At 42.2% G+C, this 27364-nt stretch overlaps 1 protein-coding gene across 5 annotated transcripts in view; it reads left to right on the forward strand.

The window, feature by feature from the left end:
• The window catches only part of VPS13B (vacuolar protein sorting 13 homolog B), a 1202086-nt gene that overhangs the window by 215189 nt on the left and 959533 nt on the right, over positions 1 to 27364 (forward strand). For 4 of the 5 annotated variants that reach the window (XM_068237718.1, XM_068237720.1, XM_068237719.1 and 1 more), the window contains exon 17: positions 9616 to 9800. In XM_068237718.1, the coding sequence (XP_068093819.1) occupies positions 9616 to 9800 (185 nt within the window). Of the gene's footprint in view, positions 1 to 9615; positions 9801 to 19649; positions 19858 to 27364 lie in introns of those variants that run through there. The other variant, XM_068237721.1, reaches the window with a different exon arrangement.

A 27364-nucleotide genomic window follows, 5' to 3' on the forward strand; every position in this document is an offset into this window, starting at 1 on the left:
ATTTAAATAAATATAATGATTCGATCCAGTGGGAATATAATTAGTATATTTGACAGAGGGATTGATGTGTGAAAGTATTTAGCTGCCATCTAGTGGACCAAAAAGTTATGACCCGGTCCTAAGACACAAGCATCAATAGACATGTAAGAGCAACATAAAAAATTAATAGAAACCTATATATATAAAAAAAAAAAAAAAGTCATACCAATAATAAACAAATATGGATCAAATTAGTAGTCCTGGGCAATTGTAGCAACTGGTAAAAAGCACATAACAATCAAACCAAATTACATTTTTTGACATAAAAATATGTAAAATAATGATCAAGCCAGAGGTGTAGTTGTAAAAATGGACGGTTGCACTAAAACTTGTTGGGACAAATAGAATAAAATACAATAGATAAAAAAAGTCATGAAACAAGACAAAAAAAGGGTAAAAGAGAGCCGCCAAGATAAAAGAAAAACGGTACAGGAGATATTTTAGTAAATTTTTTCCAGAACTTCATTCAGACCCTCAGGGGTGAGGGTTCTTATAGTTTGTATCCAGAACATTTCAAATTTTTTAAGTTGTTCGAATGCGTTCGACGAACTTGCATCAATTGAGTCAATTAGTGTAATGTTGAAGAATTGTGTGTTATTGGCGTGGTGAGTGCAGAAGTGCCGTGATACTCTGTGAAGGGGGAATTTTTTAGTGATGTTTCTTTTGTGTTGTCCGATTCTGCTGCGGACCAACTGTGTAGTCCTCCCCACGTACTGGAGTCGACCGGGACATGAAATGAGGTAGATGACAAATTTAGATTTGCAGGTGAGGTGTTTTTTTTATGGGATATTGAATACCGGTACTGGAGGACACAAAGAATGTGCAGGTGTTAATGAATTGACAGGCTGCGCAACGGTTTTTGTTGCAAGGGAAACAACCAGGCTCCTGTGTTTGCAGGGTGGTTGGTTGGTTTGGTATACGTAGTTTGCTTGGCGCTAAGAGATTGCGGAGATTTGGTGCTCTCCTATATGTAATTGATAGTCTTGTGGGTAGTATAGGTCGTAGATAGGGTTCTTGCATAAGGATGTCCCATCGTTTTTTAGGATATTGCGGATGGACAGATGTTGGGCATTGTAACGAGTGATGAATCTGGGTGGGCATGTAGTATTAGTAGGTTGTTTGGTAGTGGTATGAGGGTTGGGATGTTTGGCTCTGTATCTTGCATCTTTGATCAGTTTTTTGGGGTAATGGCGGTCTGTGAATTTTTTGTTAAGGATCTCGGATTGAATGTCAAATTGTGATTGGTCCGTGCAGTTCCTATGTATTCTTCTGTATTGACTGTAGGGGGTGTTCGTAATCCAAGGGTGGTGGTGAAAGCTATTGAAATGTATGCAGTTGTTGGCATCGACTGGTTTGAAGTATGTTTTTTTCATAATGTGATTCGATTCTATGTATAAAGTGAGATCGAGGAATTCAATGGAGGAAATGTGGTGGTGGTGTGTGAATTGGAGTCCTGCTGTATTAGAGTTGAGGTAACTGACAAAGTGTGGAATGCGTGAAGCGTCGCCTTTCCAGATGAAGATTAGGTCGTCAATATACCGCTTATATAGTACAATGTTGTCAGAAAACGGATGATGCGTGGATAGTTTAAGTACTTCCAGGAGCCCCTTTGTAAGATTGGTATACGAGGGGGCGAACGAGCTCCCCATCGCGGTCCCACTCGTCTGATGGTAAATTTTATCATTAAACGTGAAAATGTTGTTTTTTAAGATGAATTCTGCACATTGCAGAAGGAAGTTTTGTTGTGTAGGTGGCATGGAAGGGTTGGTGGCTAAATAATATTGTAAAGCTTTAAGACCGAAGGAATGGGGGATATTGGTATAGAGGGAAGTGACATTGCATGTTAGCCAGACATAATCCGGCTGCCAAGCGATGCCACGTAGGAGTAGTATGAGCTGTTGTGAATCCTTGAGGAAGGAGGGCAGGGACTGTACGTGTGGCTGTAGGTGCTGGTCCAGGAATCTGGAAAGGTTGCAGGTGATGGAGTTGATACCTGAGATAATGGGTCTACCCGGCGGTTTTTGTAAACTTTTATGTATTTTTGGTAAATAGTAGAAAATGGGAGTAATCGGTTGGGCGTTGATAATACAATTTCTTTCATTTTTGGTAATGATGTTAGACAGGAAGGCATTATTGATAAGGGTTTTTAATGTAATATTTAGAGAGGGAGTTGGATCTGTAGTCAAGGTTTCGTAATGTTTGGGATTGTCGAGGAGCCTGGCTGCTTCCTCTAGGTAGTCTGCGCGATTGAGTATGACAATGCCCCCCCCCCCCTTATCTGCAGGTTTAATAATCAGGTTATGTTTTATTTGTAGATTTTTGAGGGCGTGGGATTCATGAGGAATAAGGTTGGATTTGGCGGTGGGTAGGCCGTCCTGTAACGTTTGTAGGTCTTTAAGAACTAAAGAGTAGAATGTTTCAATGTAGCAGCCCTTAGAGGCTGCTGGGTAAAAGCGGGATCTCCCTTTTAACTGAGTAGTAATGTATTTTTCTGTGCTAATTTCAGGATGAGAAATAGTAACATTGGGTAGGGTGTCATTGTTGGTGATGATAAGCGAGGTTAGGGCATTGTCTTCAGTGGGTTTAAGGTTTTTGATGGCAAAATGTCTTTTGAGTGTTAGTTTGCGGATATAACTATTGAGATCTGAGAAAAGTTTGAATGTATTGACTTGATTAGTTGGGCAAAAGGATAGGCCTTTTTCTAAAAGAGTATTCTCATGGGTGCTAAGAATGTGGTCTGATAAATTGAAAATGCATCTGCTAATGTTTGTGGGGGGGAGAGTTGTGATTATGGTTTGTTTCTTTTTCCTTTTCCCTTTACTTCATCTTTTTCTATGTCTGGTAGTGGTCGTTTGGCTTTGTTGGTGAGTTGGAAAAGTACCTTCTCTGATCGTGGGCTTGGTAATTGGGTAGAGAGAATGTTTTGTGATAGTGCTGAGGGAAGTTCTAAAAAAGAGGGGGAAAGGGTGTGGTTAGCTGATTCACTGCTGGAGGTGGGGTTGTCATTAGTCATTTGAAAAAAGGTTTTTATATCAGTTTGGAGTTTGTGTGAGTTGGTGGTAGTATTGACCTGGGGTGGATTGGGGTTTTGATTGGTAGGGGATTGTGGGGTGGGGTTTATTGTAAAGTCTCTAAAGAGTCTGGGTCCGAGAGGCAGATGCTAATCTGGGATGCTTGGACAGGTGAGTCAACGGTGGTTGTAACAGGTATAGTAGGAGTGGTATTTGAATTGGTGATGTTAGTGTTCTGAGTGGTTTTGAACAATGTTGCCGGGGGGCCATTAGATATAAAGTTGAATTGGAAAGAGGTCTGGTCTTTGTTGGTTTTTTTGCCGGCCCCAGTACGGGGGGTAGAGGTGATAGATGTTTTCTTGTTGGGTTTAGTGCGTTGGGTTTATAAATGTGATTGCTACTATTCAGACAGTCTTTCGTGTCTGCTTTATGGAGGTAAGTCCACCGCTTCCTCCCAGCAAATTTTAAAGTTTTTATCCGCTTTTATCCTGCTGGCGCCTCTGTTCTCCTACTGCTATACCGTGTCCACCCCTGGTGGAGGGGTGATCTACCCCCTTTCGCATCTACAGAGAGCGACTTCTTATCCCTGAGTGAGGACAGGTCTAATCTCCTCACCTGCCTATACAGTGGTTGCCTTTGTGGTAACCCACGTTTGTGAGTATAATTTTCTCACGATAACCTTTACTTCATTTATGCTTAACATACTACACTATATTGGGCTCTCGGTTTCTCTACACTTTTTCCAATCTTGGTGTTCTCTGGCAAATGCCAAACGTCCTGCACAGTGTTGGGCTGTAAGCACAACCCCCACCTGTGGACGTCAGGCTTTTATACCATCCTCATGGAGTCTTTCTGACCATTTGAGCAGACACAGGCACATTTGTGGCCCGCTGGAGGTCATTTTGCAGGGCTCTGGTAGTGCTCCTCCTGTTAATCCTTGCACAAGGGCAGAGGTAGTGCTCCTACTGCTGGGTTGTTGCCCTCCTACGGCCTCCTCCATGTCTCCTGATGTACTGGCCTGTCTCCTGGTAGCACCTTTATTCTCTGGAAACTACACTGACAGATACAGCAAACCTTATTGCCACTGCTCGCATTGATGTGCCATCCTGGATCAGCTGCAACAACCTGAGCCACTTGTGTGAGTTGTAGACTTTCTCGTGCTACCACTAGAGTAAAAGCACGTCCAGCATTCAAAAGTGACCAAAACATCAGCCAGAAAGCATAGGAAATGAGAAGTGGTCTGTGATTACCATCTGCAGAACCACTCCTTTATTCGGTATGTTTTGCTAATTGCCCATAATTTCCACCTGTTGTCTATTCTATTTGCTCAACAGCATGTGAAATTGATGGTCAATCAGTGTTGCTACTTAAATTTCACAGAAGTGTGATTGACTTGCAGTTACATTGGGCTCTATTGACAAAACTTCTTATAAATGACTTATTCAAGGGTGTAGCAATAGTCATAGCAGCCATAGCAGCTGCTATGAGGCCCTGGCATAAAGGGGGTCCAGGTGGTACTTGATGTATTAACCAACTTTCTTGTGTTCCTCGGCCCTAGGTTTTTACCTAAGTGCCCATGGACTACAGTATATGCAGTGTAGATAACATGAGAATGCAAATCTCCCAGTTACCTCCTATCCATAGGGTAGAGTTGGTAGGTGGCATTTCTCAAGAATGCCTACATTTTATGGCCCTATGAAAGTTTTGCTATGGCTCTAGGTACTCTGGAATTATTTATCACCTAATTAATAAAAATAACCTTTCAGCACATTTAGAAACAGAATAATTGTTCAAAGTAAGTTTCTCTTGATTAACTTAATTTCAATATTACTTTTCATATCTTAATTATATTATATTTTGCTCTTTGGGAGCTTAAAAATGTAACATCGATAAGGTGAAAACGGGTGAACAAGCTTTGTGAGTCATGCCCATTATGTTGTTTAAGTGTTTCCTTTATTTTTCTGAGCACTACAGGACTCCTTATTTGATATCCGCTTCATAATTTTTGCATCCATTGAACTTGTGAGATTTTTGGATAGTCCCTGCTTTAATTTAATTGAAAGACGTCAGAATAGCCTCCCAGAGCTGCTGTTTGAATGTAAATGCCTCCCACCCTCATAGATCTTTTGCTTGAGGATGCGCCACAGGTTCTCCATAGGAATGAGGTCAGGGGAGGATGGCGGCGACACCATGGCGTCAATTCACCAGAGAGGATTTACTAAGAGAAAAAAGGTAGGTAGTTTATCTCATAAGGTATTTTAACACTCTGGAGTCAATTCACCAGTGTGAGAGGACAGAGAGAAAAGTGTTCGATAGCAGGGGATAATGGAGAGATATGCATGAGGAAAGTGTGAGAAAGCAGAGAGTTAGGTAATCGGTATTATTGATTTACATGGGATACTTTTCCTCTCTGTAAGCTTGAAAGTGAAGCATTGTGGGTAGGAGGCGGAGTTTTACCACTACGTGACCAGAGTATTCCCGCCTTTTACTGCCGGATCATATCATAAATCATATCACGAGTGAGTCTGAACTTCTTCACCACCTCTGTCTCAGTAAAATTTGTAAGAACTGTTCTCTCACGAAAAATACGAGGGGCGATTAAACAGACCCTCCTCCTGCGCCTTCGTCTCCTCATAATAGAAGCAAGTTTTAAGGCCTAGTGCACACCAGAGCGGTTCGGCTGCGTTTTGCGATCCGCTTGCGGCTGCAGATACGCTTGGGTAATGTATTTCAATGGGCTGGTGCACACCAGAGCGGGAGGCGTTTTGCAGAAACGCATACTCCCGGGCTGCTGCAGATTTTGGATTGCGGAGGCGTTTCTGCCTCAATGTTAAGTATTGGAAAAACAGTCTGAAAAACGGCACTTCAGAGCGGTTTGCCAGGCGGTTTTTGTTACAGTAGCTGTTCAGTAACAGCTTTACTGTAACAATACATGAAATATACTACACCAAAAACGCTTCACAAAACCGCAAAATGCTAGCTGAAACGCTACAGAAAAATAAGAAAAAGCGTTTCAAAATCTGCTAGCATTTTGCGGATCTGCTAGCGGTTTTTGGTGTGCACCAGGCCTAACAGAGTAAGCTCAAAAGGCTCTATCTTCCACAGCAGCAGCTGCTGTGTGAAAACCATGATATCTCCAGGTTTATTCAGGGGATAAAGAGATGAAAAAATAACGAATGGCCACACCCCCTTTCTTCCCTGGTGAATTGTGATTTGGAGAAAAACTAACTACTAACTATCACTTATTTATCTCATACTTATCTCACATTTATCTCTTGCATTTCTCTTTGTCGATATTTTCCCCTATACTTCTGGAGAATTGCTATTTGGAGATATCACAGGAGGTAAATTACCTCCCAAGAGATAAATAGGTTGGTAACCTCTGGTGAATTGACGCCCATGAGTTTCTCTCCTTTTATGCCAAAAGCAGCCAATGATGTAGAGGTATTGCTTGCAGCATTCATTGCATGAAGATTATTTTATCATGGAAAGCACAGTTCTTCTTTTTGTGCGAGGGAAGAAAGTGGTCAGTCAGAAACTACATAATTTTCAGATGTCATTTGCACATCTTCAGGGACCCTCAAGGGGCCGAACAGCTCTCTTACCATGATTCCAGCCGAAAACATAACTCCGCCACCTCCTTGCTGATGTTGCAACCTTGTTTTGTGACATGGTGACCATCAATCACTTCTTTTTGCACCATCCAGGGTTGCATGCCACTCAACAGTAAATAAGAATGTTTTAAAATGTGTTGTCATGTAGTTCTGGGCCCACTGCAGCCATTTCTGCTTGTGAGCATTGGTTAGGGGTGGCCAAATAGAAGGTTTATTCATAACTGCAATCCTCTGGAGGACCCTGCTCCCTGATACTTGGGACTCAAGAGGCACCAGCAGCTTCAAATACCTGTTTGCTGCTGTAGTGATAAATTGGATATAACAGGAACATATTTCTTTCATTTTCTATCGCCTTCAGCTATATATTTTGTCAGAGGTGTAGGTAGGCCAGCCAGTCTGGCTTTTGAAAGGTGTCACCTGGATATGTCTGTATGTAGATTAAAACAGTCATTCAGGACAGAGATCAAAGGAACTGCCAGTGTCTTATTGAATAGACCAGTCACCTTCAATAGGCAAGGAAGGGGCTCATTAGGCCACTAGCAGTCACCTGAGGGAGAACAATAGCAGACAATCTCGGATGTGATTGTCTGTGTCTGTTTACAGGCAATCTTTAGATGTATAGACATTGTAACCATGGGAAATTGGACTAAGGAAGTCTTTTGTTGGGTGTGTGTACTATAGTGGATGTTGGATCTCTGGAAATCCAATTATGACTGAGGATGTAATTAAATCTAGTCCCCCCCCCCCCCCCCCCTCGTCCACACAGGCTTACAGCCTTGAGGCGAATATTTCATTATAAAAACCAGGGGACATATACCTCAAATCAGTTCTCTTCTGACGGTAGCGGCAGCTGGACTCCCGACCCAAGCTAAGGGGCTCCTGGTCAAAGCCAGAACTGTGTCCGTCCACAAAAGTCCAAGACTTTTCTATCTGGATCCCTGTATTTGGTAAGTAAATCGCTTTTGTGTGTATCTTTGTAACCTCTTATTTTTGTAACTTTTATCTTGTAACTTTTTTACTTTGTTTTTTGTACATCTTCTGTATATATTATTTTCTGCATTGTTCTATGTCTTTATGGAATATTAAATCGTTATTTAATAAGCTTGACTTCTGCGGTACTAAACTAAAACTCATAGCCTAGAGGAGACTGCAGTGTAGCTGTGTATAAGTCCGTGCCTAATTGTATGTTTGAGCAACACTACCATATGAAATTGTAATTGCATTGTGTGTATGGGGCACTTCTGCGCTCGACAGCCGAGTGGGAAGTCTAACAGTATCGTTCGGAACGACTGTTAGTGGTTTTGCTGCACGACAGTGTAACTTGCATTACAAATCATTGTCTGATTGTGCTGTGTTACTGTACAACTGTACTGTGTGTGTGGGTGCGTGGCGTTCTCGTATTCGGCCTAAGCGCAAAGCTGACCCAAATACGAAAACGCAGATTGCGTGTTTAGCCCTCGACAGCTGAGGGGACGTGTCTAGCAACGCTAGTGGTGGCAGTGGGAAGTGCTTGAGGGGTTCCAGCCTTGTTTGTAGCTTAAATAAGGCTGTTCCCCGCTTAATCTGATCAAACCCGCAGTCGGGAACCATATACGCAGGCGTGCCGCCGGCCGGTTCCTGACAGCTGCGTTATGGCATTTTAGCAGCTGCTCTCTTAATCTAATGCATGTCTCTACCAAAAACGTTATTCATTTTGCCTTTATCTGCACAGACCCGTAGTGATATAAGGTTATATAGATAATACTTTGATGATCCTGAAAAGAATTTTGATTCCATTAGACATTATTTTGAATGCAACCATATGGTGAACGAATTACGGTGGTGTGTGTTGGAAAAGGTCACAGCAGGAGAAGGGATGGATAATGAGACAACTCTCCTAAGAAGGGAGAGCAGATGGGTCAATAGATTGGAGACTCTCGCTCCCTATGGAGTAAATTAGGAATGTAATTTGAGATGTTTCCTGTAATCTGAGTATATTGATGTACTGTCACTTTAATACCCTCTATGTATGTGCCTGCCCTTAGGGGTGTGTTTTATAATGTGATGTGATATTTATTGGGGAACATTTGCTCAATGTGTGTTAAACTTGATAAAGGCCGTAGGCCGAAACGTTGTGTGTTTTATCTTTGGCTGTGGGATAATAAATTAAGCATTTGCAAAAAATCCAGGTGCAGACCCAGTCACTTTTTCTTTTTTTGCATTGGTTAGGGGTGGCCAAATAGGTTTATTCATAACTGCAATCCTCTGGAGGACCTTGCTCCCTGATACTTGGGACTCAAGAGCAGGGCTGTGGAGGAGGAGTCGGGGCAATTTTGGGCACCCGGAGTCGGAGTCGTGGTTTCAGAAACTGAGGAGTTGGAGTCGGAAGATTTTTGTACCGACTCCACAGCCCTGCTCAAGAGGCACAAGCAGCTTCAAATACCTGTTTGCTGTGTTATGGCATTTTAGCAGCTGCTCTGTTAATCTAATGTATTTCTCTACCAAAAACGTTCCTCATTTTGCCTTTATCTGCACAGACCCGTGTGTGTTCTGAGTCAGCCGGATGTCTTTTACCAGTACGAAGATCACACTTATGTTTTCGTAAAATATAAAAGATTTTCATACCTTATCCAAAGCATTGAACTATTTCACACTTTTCGGCAGCAGAGAGATCATTTTTCTTCCTCATATTGCTTGGAAGAGCTGGTGGTCTTAATAATGTGGAGCATAATTTCTTGGTAGTTTTTCCTTTAATCGGGCTCACCTGGCATTTGAAAACAAAATACTTTGTTTTTGACACTTAAATACAATTTGTATAATAATTTGGAATGCAGTGTGCATTTGGTTTTCTTTTAAATATAGGACTGGAGGAAGCAGTTTCACTTATGTCACTATAAGCTGTTTGCTAAAATTTAAGCTTTGCTCTTGTCATATTTTTCACTGCTTTGTACACTATTGTGTTTCCTCTGCAGGACAAAGCGTACCCATGTTCCAGTCACAGAATATATTTTTGAACTTCCAAGTCTGACTGTACAGGCCACAAGAGCTCAAACTCTCCTCCTTCAGGTGATCGGTAATAGCTGGATATTCAGCACAAATTCTTCTGGGCATCCAGGCCTAAATGAAGCACTACTCAATGAAGTCTTCCCAACTCCAGGTAAAGCCCCTCTTTATTTTTGTCTGGAACACTGTGACTGCTGTTCTGCCTTACAGAGAAAAGCTCCTAGTGAGCACTAGTTTACGCTTCTTTCTAAAAAGTTTACTCAAAATTAGTTTTGAATCAACATTTATATATCCACTGACTGTTCATTAACGTTAACACCATTTACTATTATAGTTGTGTTAATACCATCATCTCATAATTATTTTTGGATCAGACGGTGAAATCAACATTTTTTTGTTTTTACACAGATCACTCTGTTTGCGTAAGAAAATATTGAGTTAAGTTCTGTTGACTTGAGTGCTGCTCATAAATTTGCCCTTTTATTACAAACTTATTACAGTGGATCTGATTTTACTAAATGCATAATTGCACCCCATATAGTCTATAGGGCATTCCTCAAGCCAAATACTTTTTTTTTTTTAATATCCTAATCCCTTATAAACTAAACAAGCCTCGCCCACAGCTCCTCCAGTGCCTAGGCATTCTGATTCCCATGTAGCAAGTGCTCATGGGAGCTTAGTCTGGGGAGAAGGAGCCTTTTCCTGAATGTGGAGGAGGCATTACCAGCCAGAGATTCCAGAGGCAAGGGGGCGAAGAAAGGAGGAGAGGGGAGTGAAGTTTTCACAGGTTGAGGGGAGGAGATGCAGTGCAGCTTGCCTGTGTCTAATGATCACAAGCAGAATATGGCTGCTCTCATTTGATCACAGGAAGAAATAATCAGATACTATTGAAGCCGTTTGTTGCTAGATTTGCTGTGTAAACTATCTAATCTTTAGATAAGATATATAGACAAGATATTTGTTAAAGATGGTTTTTCCACTTTAAAATAAAACCTTAGGTCTATGTGCAGCATGTTTCTGTAATGCAGAGGTGCATGTACCTGGGTATATGTGAGCGTCTGTAAACTGTGGTTGTTATTGTTATTACTATGTTTACCATGAGAATACATAGGTGCTTATTGGAATGACAGGGGCTGGGTTAAGTGGCACTACTCAGAAATAAATCTCTCAAGTGTTATAGAGGCCCCGTGCGCAGAGCGTAAAGTGTCGGCAAGCCTTTGATTTGTCGATTAATTGACCCAGAAATATTATGCACAAAACAGCAGACGTGTGAACGAAACAATAAAACGTAATTGGCGCCCAGCAGGCAGCATTTGATGGACATATTTATGAGTCTGTGTGCCTTAACGGCACAAGTTCATGCTATCTGAATCCATCTTGAGAAGTGTGACTTTTTCATTTTTCTCCTTTGGGTATTAAATAAGAGAAATGCTGGTTTTTCTGTTTTCACTTAAATTGTTGTTTAGTTTTATTGGGTTATTTTTTGTTTGGCAAGTATAAATATAATTACTTCAATTTGAGGGTGTACTTATACAGAAATGAATCATCAGTTTTGAATCCGTCAATCTGATTCTCCGTAAACAAGTAAAGTTAAAATATTAGTAGTGCGTATCTGCCAGGGGTTATGTATACTTAACCACTTGCCGACCAGGGGAATTTTCACTGATCGGTGCTGCGTGGGCTCTACAGCCCGCAGCACCGATCAGGAGTGCAGCAGGGCGATCAGACTACCCCCCTTTTTTCCCCACTAGGGGGATGTCCTGCTGGGGGGGGGTCTGATCGCCGCCGGCCATTAGTGGGTAGCGGGGGGGGGGGGCTCCTCAAAGCCCCCCTCCGCAGCGTTTTGTGTGCTCCCTCCCCTTATCTCCCTCTCCCTTCCTGGGCTGCGCAGGACGGATTTCCGTCCTGCGCATTGTGGGATAGGCTTCAGCCCATCATATGCCGGCGATCCCCGGCTAATCAGAGGCCGGGGATCGCCGATCTGCCTTACGGCACTGCTGCGCAGCAGCGCCGTATCATGTAAACAGCGGGGATTTCTTCCCCGCCTGTTTACATTTTGCCGGCGAGCCGCTATCGGCGGCTCTCGTGCTGTTCACGGAGACACCCTCCGTGAACTGACATGGAAAGGCCGCTCGATCGAGCGGACGTTTCCATGGTAACCCGCTAACGCCGATTGGCGTAAACTGGTAGTCAAGAGGTTAAAGAAATGGGAAAATTTCAGCTTCTTTGGTCTGTAATCTCTGGAGTCATTGCTGGACATTTTCCTTCCCCCTCAAAGATGCTGATGGTTTATTGGAGGTACCGTAATCTCTATTGTGCTTAGTTACCTACCTTTCCCTTCTCTATAAGAAGCAACATGCTGTCCAAGGACTTACAGTGATGTGAAAAACTATTTGCCTCATTCCTGATTTCTTATTCTTTTGCATGTCTGTCACACTTAAATGTTTCTGCTCATCAAAAACCATTAACTATTAGTCAAAGATAACATAATTGAACACAAAATGCAGTTTTAAATGATGTTTTTTTATTATTTAGTGAGAAAAAAAACTCAAAACCTACATGGCCCTGTGTGAAAAAGAAATTGCCCCCTGAACCTAATAACTGGTTTGGCCACCCTTAGCAGCAATAACGGCAATCAAGCGTTTGCGATAACTTGCAACGAGTCTTCTACAGCGCTCTGGAGGAATTTTAGCCCACTCATCCTTGCAGAATTGTTGTAATTAAGCTTTGAGGGCTTTCTAGCAGGAACCGCCTTTTTAAGGTCATGCCACAACATCTCAATAGGATTCAGGTCAGGACGTTGACTAGGCCACTCCAAAGTCTTCATTTTGTTTTTCTTCAGCCATTCAGAGGTGGATTTGCTGGTGTGTTTTGGGCCATTGTCCTGCTGCAGCACCCAAGATCGCTTCAGCTTGAGTTGACGAACAGATGGCCGGACATTCTCCTTCAGGATTTTTTGGCAGACAGTAGAATTCATGGTTCCATCTATCACAGCAAGCCTTCCAGGTCCTGAAGCAGCAAAACAACCCGAGACCATCACACTACCACCACCATATTTTACTGTTGGTATGATGTTCTTTTGCTGAAATGCTGTGTTACTTCTACGCTCACTCAGGTGTGATACACCACAGTTAAGTTATTTTTTAACAAGGGGGCAATGACTTTTTCACACAGGGCCATGTAGATTTGGAGTTTTTTTTCTTACTAAATAACAAAAACCATCATTTAAAACTGCATTTTGTGTTCAATTATGTTATCTTTGACTAATAGTTAACGGTTTTTGATGAGCAGAAACTTTTATGTGTGACAAACATGCAAAAGAATAAGAAATTAGGAAGAGGGCAAATAGTTTTTCACATCACTGTAGGATATTATTTATTGTATTTATAAAGCGCCAACGTATTATGCAGCGCTGGAAAATAAATACATACAGTGGTACAAAGGATAACGGACATAACGTAACAAAGTTATATAACATAGGGCAAAGCTATGCAAGGCAAACAGGTACAAGATACATGGTTGAACGATTTTAGGCTGGTTAGGTCAGGGTTTTTCAATCTTTTCACTAATTGTGCCACTTTTATCACCTGAAAAGTTTCAAGTACCACCCATGCTCTTGCGCAGTAGAGCGAAGCTGAACACGCTCAGCTGTTTCTGACGGAGCCCGAGCAGAGAGCCGCTACTGCAAATGCGGGCATGCTGACAAGGAGGTCTTCAGGGGGGAAGCCTCTTTAGCCTTAAGAGGCTTCCCCTCCCCCCAAGTCCTTGCCTTGCTGCCCTGCAGAGTAGTTCCGACCACAGATCAGTGGTAACCCGACCACAGTGAAAAGACAGATGTAGATAATAGGATAACAGAGGCGCCAATAGGATAAAAAACACTAAAAGAACTTAAAAACCCATCTTGGTAATAGAGGAGGCAGTGGTGGACTCGCCCCCTCCAAGCAGAACACACGACAGTGGATTTTCAGTCAAAACTATTTTATTGGATACTCCAAATAATGTGCAACGCGTTTCACGGGATACAAACCCGCTTCATCAGGCAATAACAGATAGGAGTAAATAGCATCTGCCAGTATCATCAACACTGAGCGCCTCTGGGTTTTTAAGTTTTTTTTTTTTAGTGTTTTTTATCCTATTGGCGCCTCTGTTATCCTATTATCTACATCAAGTCCACCCTTGGTGGAGGGTCGTACCCTTCCTTCTTCAACTACAGAGAGCGACTTTTTAATCCTGAGTGGGGTCAGGACAATCTCCCCACCTGCTTTGACAGTGGTTGCCTACTTGGTAACCCTGGTTTGTGAGTATTAAATTAATATTATTACTCTATCAATTATACCTTACCAGTACATACTACACTATATTGGGCTCTTGGTGTTCTCTCTTTTTCTCATCCTTTGCAAACAGTGAAAAGACAGACAGGTGAAAGGTGCACAGTGACAGCACGTGTACTTCAAATACAGGAAGTGATGTAACTGTCACTGTGCACCGTTCGCATGGCGGTCTCTATACCACTTATCTGAGGTCTGAAGTATGCCACAGGGTAGCACAGTGAGGAGCAATTGAGGGGGAGCTGAACTTTGTGGAGGCAAGATGGGACCAGGAAGTGACAGGCAAATCTGGTGTGTACCACCTGGCCAACAGCAAAGTACCACTGGTGGTACCTGTACAACAGGTTGAAAAGCCCTGGGTTAGGTAGTTCCAGTAATACAAGTACAAGGCGGTTTATAGGAAAGTAGCACACAATCATGTAGAATACACTAGGAAAGGGAGGACCCTGCCAAAGGCATACAACGGGATGGGGAAGGGGGGCGGGGGAGGAGAGGGGGGATGGTGGACACACTAGGCAGGGCTGTGGAATAAACAGTCAGTATAGAGTTGCTGAGTGGTAGGCGAGGGCTCTCGAGAAATCCTGCAAGTACGTATAGGAGTGGAAAATACATGGGGCCTAAATGCCCCACGCTTTGAAAGTGTGTGTGTGTGTGTGTGTGTGCGTGCGTGCGTGCGTGCGTGCGTGTGCGTGCGTGCGTGTGTATGTGTATTACACAAACACACTTAACCCTTCACACACACACATGCAAATATTCATGCAATGCAATGAGGCTCACAGACTGGAAACAGTCAGGGCCATTACCATGACATCACACTGTGGGAGGGGTTTCACCACAACATCAGCCACACAGACCCTTCATGATCTATTTGAGTAAAGGTAAACATTTCTTGTTGGAGAGGTGGTATCGGCTACTGATTAGTATGAAGTTCGAACCTGTGTTAAAGTTCCTTAATTTGGTTTATTTGCAAGTGTGGAGCCAGTAGATGAGATGTCAAAAGTAATATACTTGTAGAGGAATTTGGATTCATGATTCACTGATAAACTTTTCCATCTAAAATTTAGATGACTGGCCGTGCATGATTAGTAGTGAGATGCTAGTAATGCAAAATAAAGAGGTTGTCAGCCTTAGCTATTGCTATTATTCTCCAACTACCGCCCTATCTCCCTCCTCCCCTTTGCCTCAAAACTCCTTGAGCGTCTGGTTCACAAATGCCTGACCCAGTACCTTAATGCCAACTCACAGCTAGACCCACTGCAATCTGGATTTCGGCCTGCCCACTCAACCGAAACGGCTCTCACCAAAGTGGGCAATGACCTTGCCTTAGCTAAAGCTGAAGGTAAATACTCCATTCTCCTCCTCCTTGACCTTTCAGCAGCTTTTGACACGGTAGCTCATCCCCTACTCCTCCAGTCTCTCCAGTCCATTGGCATTCAGGATCTCGCCCTGACCTGGTTTCATCCTATATCTCCAACCGCTCCTTCACGACCTCCTTCAATGAGTCCTCGTCCACCCCCAACCACCTCTCGGTGTGAGTCCCCCAAGGATCGGTCCCCTACTGTTCTCCCTATACACATCCTCCATTGGCAAGGTTATCTCCTCCATGGGTTTTAATTATTATCTGTATGCAGATGACACCCAGATCTAACTCCACACCCCTGACATATACACCACTACCATGGACAAGGTCTCCTCCTGCCTATCAACCATCTCCTCCTGGATGTCCGCTAGGTTCCTGAAACTAATTCTAGACGAAACAGAATTTATAATCTTCCCACCCCGGCCATCCATGAACCTCCGAGATGTGCATGTCACTGTTAACCATACTACCATTCACCCTCCCTTTCAAGCCCGCTGTCTGGGTGTCACCCTAGACTCCGCACTCTCCTTCACTCCCCACATCCAAAACCTCACAAAGTCCTGCAACTTCCACCTTAGTAACATCTGTAAGCTTTGCCCTTTCCTGACCTCTGCCACCACCAAACTCCTCATCCATGCCCTCATAATTTCCCGCCTTGACTACTGCAATTCCCTTCTGTCTGGTCTCCCTATGACCCGAAAAAGCCCCACTGCAGTCCATCATGAATGCGAAAGAGTGCATTATCCACTCCTCCCATCATGGTGGCTTCCCTCCTTGAATCCCTCCACTGGCTTCTTATCCAGTCCAGAATCAGATTCAAGATACTGTGTCTGACCTACAAACCTGTCCACAAAACCTGTCCAACCTACATTTGTGATCTAACTCAGAGATACACACCTAGCCGCTCACTCCGTTCCTCCAATGAACTTTGCCTGTCCGCCCCCGCATCACCCAGTCCCATGCACGCCTCCAGGACTTCTCAAGAGCTGCTCCGACACTATGGAACTCCCTACCTCCACCCATTAGGGCAGCCCCCTCCTTCAACCTCTTCAAGAAGGCCCTCAAAACTCACCTTTTCACTCTGGCCTACTACCCCTCACAAGTGTGCTAAACCCACAGCTGAACGCTGGTCCCCTACCTTTCGTTTCCCTACCTCTCCCTTTAGATTGTAAGCTTTTGGGAAAGGTCCTCCTCTTTTTGTGTCCTACCTGATCAAGCACCTCCATTACTGTGAACCCATGCTATGCATTTGAGTGAACCTAACTTGCCTAATCTCCATGCTCCATCCAGTGACTGATTAAGCTTACCTTGTACTCATACTGTGTTGCGTGATCTGTTTTTTCTTGTATTCCTGTATTGTCATATTGCTGTATGTCACCCCTAAACATTAACTGTAACCTAAACTAATGTCCAGCACTGCGTTATATGTTGGCGCTTTATAAATAAATAAATAATTATTCTCACCTCTCCCCCTCTGTGCTGTTCAGTTATGCACTACGTATCATTCCTCCTCTCCCCACAATAATAGCAGTAAGCGTGGATAGCCGCCTGGCAACGCATCTGTACAGAACTGTCACCTGAAGGATTGAGTCATGATACCTGTGAGTGAGAGAAATTGTACATGTGTATCAGGGCTGTAGTGTCGGTGTCAGAGCAATTTTTCGGTACCTGGAATCCGAGTTGGTGGTTTTATAACTGAGTAGTTAGAGTTGGATGATTTTTGCATTATTATTTTTATGTAGTATTTTTATAGTGCCAACATCTTCTGCAGAGTTGTACAGAGTATATTGTCTTAACACTTACCGTAACTGTCCCTCAGAGGAGCTCACAATCCAATCCCTACCATAGTCATATGTATGTGTATTGTAGTCTAGGTTCAGTTTAGGGGAAGCCATTTAAAGAGAACCTGTACTGAGTAAAAATATTTAAAATAAACACATGAGGTAACTTCAAATGAACATTACATAGTTACCTTGCTATCAGTTCCTCTCAGGAGCTCACCATTTTCTTCTGACAATAATCCCTTCCAGTTCTGACAATATTTTGTCAGATCTGAAATATATCAGCTGCTGTCAGTAAAATATCAGTTGCTGTCAGTTATAGCTGAGAGGAAAACGGATGTACCAGGTAATGTCCATGTTTCCCTATGACTCAAGTAAGCGATGTTACAGTTTAACTGTGTGCTGACCAGAAAGCTGTTATGGGGTAATGGCCATTTTCAAAATGGAGGACGGAAAATTCCCTTGATCACAGTGGACAAACAGGACGCGGGACAGGAGAAAGACACTGAGGAGTAGACTACATGGAAGGTAAGTATGACTTGTGTATGCTTATTTTGACTTTTAATTTTCAGTTCAGGTTTTGCACTTTTTTTGAAATATTTTTTTTTTTCATGTAGCTACCTGAGTGGTAGCTACATAAAACACCACTAGAGGGCGCATGTGTCCCTCTAGTCCAATCGCCGCCGGCAACAAAAGTAAACAGGAGATCGCATATAGAATGCGATCTCCTGTTTGGCTTCTCCTGTTGCCATGGCGACGATCGGAATGACGTCATGGACGTCAGCTGACGTCAGACCCATCCGATCCAGCCCTTTGCGCTGCCCGGAACTGATTGGTCCGGGCTGCGCAGGGCTCTGGCGGGGGCCCTCTTCCGCCGCTGCGTGCGGACGATCGCCGCAGAGCGGCGGCGATTGAGCTGCCCGCGCAGCTAGCAAAGTGCTGGCTACGCGTACAGCAATTTACAACACAAGAATCGCCCCACCAGGGGCTGAGATATCCTCCGCGGCGGCTTACACCGAGCTCAGCTCGGGGTTACCGCTAAGGAGGTTAAAGGACAACTGTAGTGAGAGGTATATGGAGACTGCCATATTGACTTCCTTTTAAGCAATACTAGTTGGGGCCCCGATTGAAGCAGACAGGACGTCTGCAAGCGCGTAGGCAGCAACCCCCACGCCAGATCCATCACATATCACATAAGCACCTTTTCAGGTTTTTAAAGCACTATATGCACTTTGAATGTAACGCTTCCAAGCACTATTTGCACCTTATTTTCCGTACAGGATCACACAGCAGCAGTGAGCTCCATCACTATTTTGCAGGCACTTTGCACATGGTTTATTAAGTTGCATTACTGGTTGTATTGAGGAGGGATTGTGGACTGTGACGCATCCCTGCTTTTTCCAGGGGTGGGTTGCAGCCCACGATCCTAGCAGGTTCTTATATGTGTTTGTTTGCACAGTGTAGATTTACACAACAGATTTTTTTTTATTATAATATGGAGTATATATATATATATATATATATATGTGTGTGTATATATATATATATATATATATATATATATATATATATATATATATATATATATATATATATATATATATATATATATTATATTTTGCAATGGATATATGAGGTTCACAATCACACTGCATATATATTTGTTAGGCACTTGGTGCCCACAAAAGTTTTTTATCACAAAGTGTTTATTATCTGATTGGGAGCTTAATCAAATATATACATGTTTACAATTATTCCATAATATCTGACTGGCAATCCACATATTGGAGGATACCAATGGGGATTTTTTTATGGATTTTAATGTATGTGATCTTGAAGAAAAATAAAGTTGTCATTTTTTGGATATACGCATCTGGATCAGTTATTCAGGATATACTATCATGTTCAATTTACTAGAGGGTATCTTTTTTTCTTTATGGATATAGCCTCCATATACCTCTCACTACACTTGTCCTTGAACTTATCTGCATGTTTTTGGGGTGTGGGAGGGACCCAGAGTGCCTAGAGAAAACCCACGTAGACACGGTGAGAACTTACTAACTCTGTGCAGATAGTGTCCTGGCTAGGATACGATTCGTGGGCCTAGTGCTACAAGGTGAGTGTGCCAACAATTATGCCACCGCGCAGCCCTTTTCTACTAACCCCATAGCCCTGCTAGGGTTGTATAGTCGAGGAGTTGGAGCAGTTTTGGGTACCTGGAGTCTGAGTTGGTGGTTTCAAAAACTGAGGAGTCGAGTTGGATGATTTTTGTACCGACTCCACAGCCTTGGGTGTATGCACCTTTAAAAAGAAAGCTGCATCCAGAATTATAGTGCTGAATTGTGTCTACACTCGCCTAAAGGATTATTTGGAACACCTGTTCAATTTCTCATTAATGCAGTTATCTAATCAACCAATCACATGGCAGTTGTTACAATGCATTTAGGGGTGTGCTTGTTGGTGCCAGACGGGGCCGGTCTGAGCATTTCATAATCTGCTCAATTACTGGGATTTTCACGCACAACCATTTCTAGGGTTTACAAAGAATGTTGTGAAAAGGGAAAAACATTCAGTATGCGGCAGTCCTGTGGGTGAAAATGCCTTGTTGATGCTAGAGGTCAGAGGAGAATGGGCTGACTGATTCAAGCTGATAGAAGAGCAACGTTGCCTGAAATAACTACTCGTTACAACCGAGGTATGCAGCAAAGCATCTGTGAAGCCATAGCCTTGAGGCGGATGAGCTACAACAGCAGAAGACCCCACCGGGTACCACTCATCTCCACTACAAATAGGAAAAAGAGGCTACAATTTGCATGAACTCACCAAAATTAGACAGTTGAAGACTATAAAAATGTTTTCTGGTCTGATGAGTCTCGATGGAGTCAGAATTTGGCTTAAACAGAATGAGAACATGGATTCATCATGCTTTGTTACCACTTTGCAGGCTGGTGGTGGTGGTGTAATGGTGTGGGGGATGTTTTCTTGGCACACTTTAGGCCCCTTAGTGCCAATTGGGCATCGTTTAAATGCCACAGCCTACCTGAGCATTGTTTCTGACCATGTCCATCCCTTCATGACCACCATGTACCCATCCTCTGATGGCTACTTCCAGCAGGATAATGCACCATGTCACTAAGCTGGAATCATTTCAAATGGTTTCTTGAACATGACAATGAGTTCACTGTACTAAAATGACCCCCACAGTCACCAGATCTCAACCCAATAGAGCATCTTTGGGATTGAAAGGAACGGGAGCTTTGTGCCCTGGATGTGCATCCCACAAATCTCCATCAACTGCAAGATGCTATCCTATCAATATGGGCCAACATTTCTAAAGAATGCTTTCAATCAATGCCATGTAGAATTAAGGCAGTTCTGAAGGCGAAAGGGGGTCAAACACTGTATTAGTATTGTGTTTCTAATAATCCTTTAGGTGAGTGAATAATGTACTAGAATATAAAGATTCATTTGTATTTGGAGCACTATGAGCCCTGTCCACCCTCCCCGGTGCTGAATCTCAGGGTTGGTGATTGTATGTTCCAACTGCACAGATATCAGCAGCTCATTACTCTATAGGAAGCGGCATACCTTGAAACTTCGGTATGAGGAAGTCAGGAGCTTCATTTATCAGGTTTACCTAACACATGAGGCCCTTGTGTTCTGTTCATTTTGGCTATATATCACACTAATCCACTATAAAACTGGTGTAAACAACCTTTGAAGGAAAGTAGAGTTTGTAATTTGTGTTTAAGGCACTTGTGAAATTGACTGTTATTACAGCTGTAATTCTGAATCTCCAGCCAACAGATAAATTTCCAGCTCAAGCAGAAGGTAAACAACAAATATCACCAAAAGGCGACACTGTATAACCCTATACTCCTTAATTTTTAGTATAAAGTAGCACTGTGTATATATATACCTATCAGGGAAATGCATTAAAACCACATGCCTAATATTTTTTAAATTCCCCTTATGCTTGCACAACAGCTCTGATCTATTGAGATGTTGACTCCATAAGACAACTGAGACTTCCCTTGGGTATCTCTCACCAGTATGTTAGCAGCACATCCTTTAACCTCTTGCTGACCGCGTACCGCCAATGAGTGTGAACGTGGCAGCAGCCCCAGGACTGCCTAACACCAATTGGCGTCAAGTCCTGGGGCGGGTTTTATCTCCGCTTGAATGACTGAGCTCCGCCATCAGTCTGCCGCTAGGAGACTGTTAGACGGCGAAACCGCCGTCTATTTACACTGTACAGCGCTGCAATCTAAGGCATGATGATGCCTATGATAGACGATCGCTGTCGTAGGATGGCGGGAGGAGGGAGGCATAGAAAAATAATAATAAAAATAGGTTTATTTATTTAAAAAAAAATATTTACCAAAAATTAAAAAGCCTGGGAGCAATCAGAGCCCACCAACAGAAAACTCTGTTGGTGGGCAGAAAAGGGGGCGGTCACTTGTGTGCTGAGTTGTAAGGCCCTTCAGCAAGGCCTTAAAGAGAATCTGTATTGTTAAAATCGCACAAAAGTAAACATACCAGTGCGTTAGGGGACATCTCCTATTACCCTCTGTCACAATTTCGGCGCTCCCCGCCGCATTAAAAGTGGTTAAAAACAGTTTTAAAAAGTTTGTTTATAAACAAACAAAATGGCCACCAAAACAGGAAGTAAGTTGATGTACAGTATGTCCACACATAGAAAATACATTCATACACAAGCAGGCTGTATACAGCCTTCCTTTTGAATCTCAAGAGATCATTTGTGTGTTTCTTTCCCCCTGCAGCTATCTTCCACTGAAGTGTCAGGCTGTTTCTTCCTGCAGGAACTTATTCTAAAAGAAAGGAAGCGCTCTATGGTGCATTACCCAAGGATATGTTTTAATCGCAAATTAAAATTATACTCACAAGATGTGAATGATAAAATCGCTCATCAGCGGTACAGTCCACCGCTACACTCTCAGGCAGATGGGCAACAACGCGCTGTGGCCGGCAGCGCGTTCTCCGATACTCGGGGAAGCCGTCTCGTGGTGGGAGTGTGGATTCAGCGTATTGCGTCATTACGCGTTTCGGCGCCAGAGTCTTCCTGCAGAGTGCAGACAGCTCTGCCTGTATGTAATTCCTCAGTATGTGAAAGCCCAGCCAGCTCAGATGACGATTTATCCAGCTTGTAAAAGATAAGAGAGAAGAGAGAAGCTGTCCTAATCTAAATAATACACAGGCAGTGTGCAGAGAGGGGCCTGGAGGGGGGAGATGCATCACAGAACCACAACACTGAAGAACTTGGCAGCCTTCCAGACACAGGCTGACAAGTCTGACAAGAGAGAGATAAGTTGATTTATTACAGAGATGGTGATAGTAGAACGTGCTGCAGTAAGCCAGAACACATTAGAATAGCTTTTGGCACTTGTAGGATGATAAAAAACAGGATGCAATTTTTGTTACGGAGTCTCTTTAAAGCTGTAATGGCCTAATTGCAAGAAATAGCCTGGTCACTAGGGTTGTAAACCTACGGTCCTGAACTGGTTACAAAGAACACAAAGTTTATTTTTCCTTTTATACAGTTCCAGTTGTCTGGCAGTCCTACCAATATTTCCGGTCTGTCTGAATCGCACATGTGAAGCAACAATGCAGGAAATCTTGTCAGGTTTTTGTCAGAAACCTTGTATTTGAATGCTAGTTCAGAGTATAATGCCTGGTACACACCATGCAATGTCCCGTCAGATAGTCAGGTTGAATCGATTATTTCCAACAGGTCCCATCTAATTTCCAATCATTTTTCTGATTGATTTTCTTTGATCACTTCCATACAATATCGATCAGAAAAATGATCAGAAATCAGATGTGACCTGTTGAGAATAATCGTTACGTCCCATCTATCCGAAGGTAAATTGCATGGCGTGTACCAGGCATTAGAGGCAGTGGGTCAGCAGCACTGTCGGCAATGTGCATTGTTTAAATGGAAATAACTATCGGCCTCCATATCTCTCACCTTGGGTTCCCTTAAAGACCTTTAAATCCTGAAGCTGGGTCCTATATGGATCAGACTTACTTTTCAAAAACATTCAAAGGCTACACAAATTGTGATTGATAAAATAAGGCTACCTTGTTCAGTTGCTCCACTGTCTTATTTTTATACTCTCCTGTCCATTTTATCAACATGCGCACTTTGTCTGGCCATTGGCTTTTCAGGCCCATTCAAAGCAAACTTTCTGTAACAATAGCAGTTGCCTGGCATCCCGCTGTGATCGTTCATGCATCTGTAATGTCTGAATCACACACCTGAAACATGTATGCGGCAAATGCAGTCAAACTTAAAGGGGGCACTACAGCGAAAAATTTTACAATTTAAAATATGTGCAAATGTATACAAATAAGAAGTACACTTTTTCCAGAGTAAAATGAGCCATAAATTACTTTTCTCCTATGTTGTCACTCACAGTAGGTTGTAGAAATCTGACAGAAGTAACAGGTTTTGTACTAGTCCATCTCTTCATAGGGGATTCTTAGCAAGGCTTTTATTCTTTATAAAGATATTCCCTAAAAAGTATTTAAACAATGATGCTGTCCAGCCTCCCTGCTCGCTACACAGTTTTTTGGCAGTTGGACGGAGCAACTGCCATTCACTAAAGTGCTTTTGATAATAAATATATCCCTGAGAATCCCCTATAAAGATTTAATCCACGATACAGATTTTATGTTAGATCGATTATTTCAAACAGGTCCAACCTGATTTCAGATTGCTTTTCCATAGAAGTAAATAGAAAGTCGATTGGAAAATCGATCATAAATCAGATCGGACCTGTTGGAAATAGTTTATCTTGACAGTAAATCTGTCCGAAAATTGTATAGTATCTACCTAGCATTAAAGAGAATCTGTATTGTTAAAATCGCACAAAAGTAAACATACCAGTGCGTTAGGGGACATCTCCTATTCTCCTCTGTCACAATTTCGCCGCTCCCCGCCGCATTAAAAGTGGTTAAAAACAGTTTTAAAAAGTTTGTTTATAAACAAACAAAATGGCCACCAAAACAGGAAGTAGGTTGATGTACAGTATGTCCACACATAGAAAATACATCCATACACAAGCAGACTGTATACAGCCTTCCTTTTGAATCTCAAGAGATCATTTGTGTGTTTCTTTCCCCCCTGAGGGGGGAGTGCATAGCAGAACCACAACACTGAAGAACTTGGCAGCCTTCCAGACACAGGCTGACAAGTCTGACAAGGGAAAGATACATTGATTGATTACAGAGACTGTGATAGTACAAAGTGCTGCAGTAAGCCAGAACACATTAGAATAGCTTTTGGAACTTGTAGGATGATAAAAAACAGGATGCAATTTTTGTTACGGAGTCTCTTTAAAGTATTAGAGGCAGATGATCAACAGTACTGCCTGGCAACTGGCATTGTTTAAAAGAAAATACAAATGGCAGCCTCCATATCCTTCTCAGCTCAGTTGTCCTTTAAAATTTTTTATATAAAGGGTCTTGGATTGCCCCTGTGTAGCAATTGCCCATGAGGGCCCGATTAATAAAAATCTATATAACGTTATAAAATCTCTCAAAACTTTTTTTCATTTTGGGGGCTAGCTATATTGCTTGCTGAACAGAGTAATTATCTGTTTTTTTCCATACAGATACAAATCTAGAGAACACAAGATATATTAGAATAATGAACAGTAACTTTTTTTTATAGCATGAAATAAAATTAGGCCTCCTATACTCAGTTATTTTATGCATTACATTTATAGACTGATAGATTTCTAGCATCTGGTTTGAGGCGGCTCTTAGCCGAATGTCACTTCTGAGCCAGAGTTCTGGTGGCCAAAGTTTTAAATACTTTGTGCACTTTAAAAAAAAAATATTTTATGGTAAGACATCCACAGGCAGTCCCACGTTAAGTTTCTTAATAAGCGTCTGAATATTTGCATTCAAAGTATGTGAATATTTGCCACCGTGAAGTAATAATATATTAAAAGATTATTCCAATAACATTCTGGAATATAGGCCTGTGCCATAAATGAATTTTTGAGGGGTGAGGTCTTGGGAACAGGTTGTCTCTCCAGGGCAGGCGAAAAAGCAAAGCCTCTATGATTGAAGTTTTCACACCAAAACTTGCTTTGGAACTTCTCGCCCCTCTTGGGCCGTTCATTATTTTGTTGACAGCCAGGCGCCATTAATCTGGTGCTTCGTTTGAGGGGGGAAACGACTTGCAGGCCTCACATTTCACGCACAAAGCAATTGTCTTGGGATTCGATTCCCTCCTGCGAACAGTGTCTGAAAATGTAAAATCAAATCTACTTTCCAGAGAGGAACTGTAAAACTATTTTATGCAAGATTTCATTTGGGATACCTTAATGGCTGAATAATAAATTTTACCTCATAAAAATGAAATTCAATAATACAGTAGCTTTTCTCAGCGCAGTAGCATCTGGTCGATCCTCCTGAGAGCCAATATTTTCCAACTCATTAGGATCATGTCGTTCTGTATGTCGTCAACATTGGGTTAGCCAAGCTACCTTTACTTACATAACCGCCAAACTATTAAATAGGTCTCTTGTGGAGTGAAGTCAAATATTCCTCTTATTTTTTTGCTTGCGCTCTGGAAGAAGAGAAGAAAATGTACGCAGTGTAAGACTTAAACATCTGGCATAAACCACATCAGGGTAAAAACTGAGGAAAGTAACAGGATTCCCTATTCCTCCCAGGTGTGCTTATAAAACAGGCTGGAGTCACTGCATACTTCTTTAACCACTTAAGTAAAAAGGGGATAAAAAAAACCAAAAAAACCCTGGGAGCTGGGACAGGCCACTTGCCACGCTCATGTCTTTATTTAAAAAGAAAAAACACACAAAACATATGACCCAAACTGTTTCCTTTACTATGTAATATGCCAGCTCTGTACCGTTGTGTTTTAACCCCTGAACCTTGCCAAGGTCGTCACTTGTTTGCACTGTTAAAAAATAAAATGGCAGAGCTGTGTTTTCTTTTTTTGCAGTAATATATGGGAGCTGTGAAATACTGCAGTGCAAAACGCTGGCAAAATAGCATTTTCTGCCTTTTTCTAAAATGAATTCCCTTGTGGGTCACAAGATTTCCATTCTGCTTCCTGTTCTGGTCTTGTAGTTTTGCGTCTTTTAATATCAGACTTTTCGGTGCATGTATTTACAAGCTTGTTGGCAGCTACTAAGCCATTATATATGGCTGTACATCAAGGCATATCATGAAAGCCTTTATACTGGATAAAGTTACCTATTAAAAAATGCCGAATTAATCGAAAGGGTTGGTTTTGAAGGCTTAGAACTGCCTGTGCTCTGGAACACAAGTGGAGGAAATAAGTGTATTTAGATGGTCATAACAACCAGCTTACTATTTTTTTTTTCATATTTTGAAATGAAAACGTAGAAATTTAATCGTTAGTTGTTAAAACCTACCTATTCCCATTTGTGTAATTGTGGCTTTACTTAGAATGGTGTAATAGAATGATTAATTTTAAATCTATTAATAGACTCAATTGGCAGGAATGGAATGAAGAAAAATAACAATTATGACTTAAAAGCTTTACTCTACTTTGTTACAAAAACTATGTAACATAGATTAACGCAATACAAGTTATTTTTTGTAACTGAATGCTTTTAAAACATTTTTCAAGCATGCAGCTCTTTTACCGATTTAGGAAAATTGCTGTAACACATGGTAACAGTATATTTTATAGATCTGCACAAAGCAGGATGTAATGTTTAATTTCTACTGCTTCATGGGGGCTTACTGTAGTGGTTTATTCATTCAAAAGAGTCTTTGTAATACAGCCCATGATTATCATTGCAATTACATTGCCCCTTTTCCACCAATGTGTGCAAAGCATTTTTTACCTAAGGACTATTGCAGTGCCTGCTGGCTCCAGTTTTCCTGCAATTGCACTTATGAGTAGTCTGCTGGTGTGCACAGACCAAGTGCTGGCATCCGTTAGCAGACCGATGCTGGCACAAGTGAAAATGGGCACTTAAGTTTTAAAGGTTCAGAGCTTGGAGATGTTTTGGATCACATCGACATGGTAGTTAGCAAAGTAGCTCATGGACCGAAAAAGTATGGCTGCCCCCTGGTCTAGCAGGTCCACACCATATAGTGTATAATCTCCAGCTTCAACCAAGACTCTGAGCCTTAAAACCATTTCCATTTGTGCCAGCATCGGTCTTCATGACGAACGCCAAGGATTCAGATATGTAATGCAAGAAAAATGCTGCCGACC

Source organism: Hyperolius riggenbachi, chromosome 5 (assembly GCF_040937935.1).
Source record: "Hyperolius riggenbachi isolate aHypRig1 chromosome 5, aHypRig1.pri, whole genome shotgun sequence".
Classification (NCBI taxonomy): Eukaryota; Metazoa; Chordata; class Amphibia; order Anura; family Hyperoliidae; genus Hyperolius; species Hyperolius riggenbachi.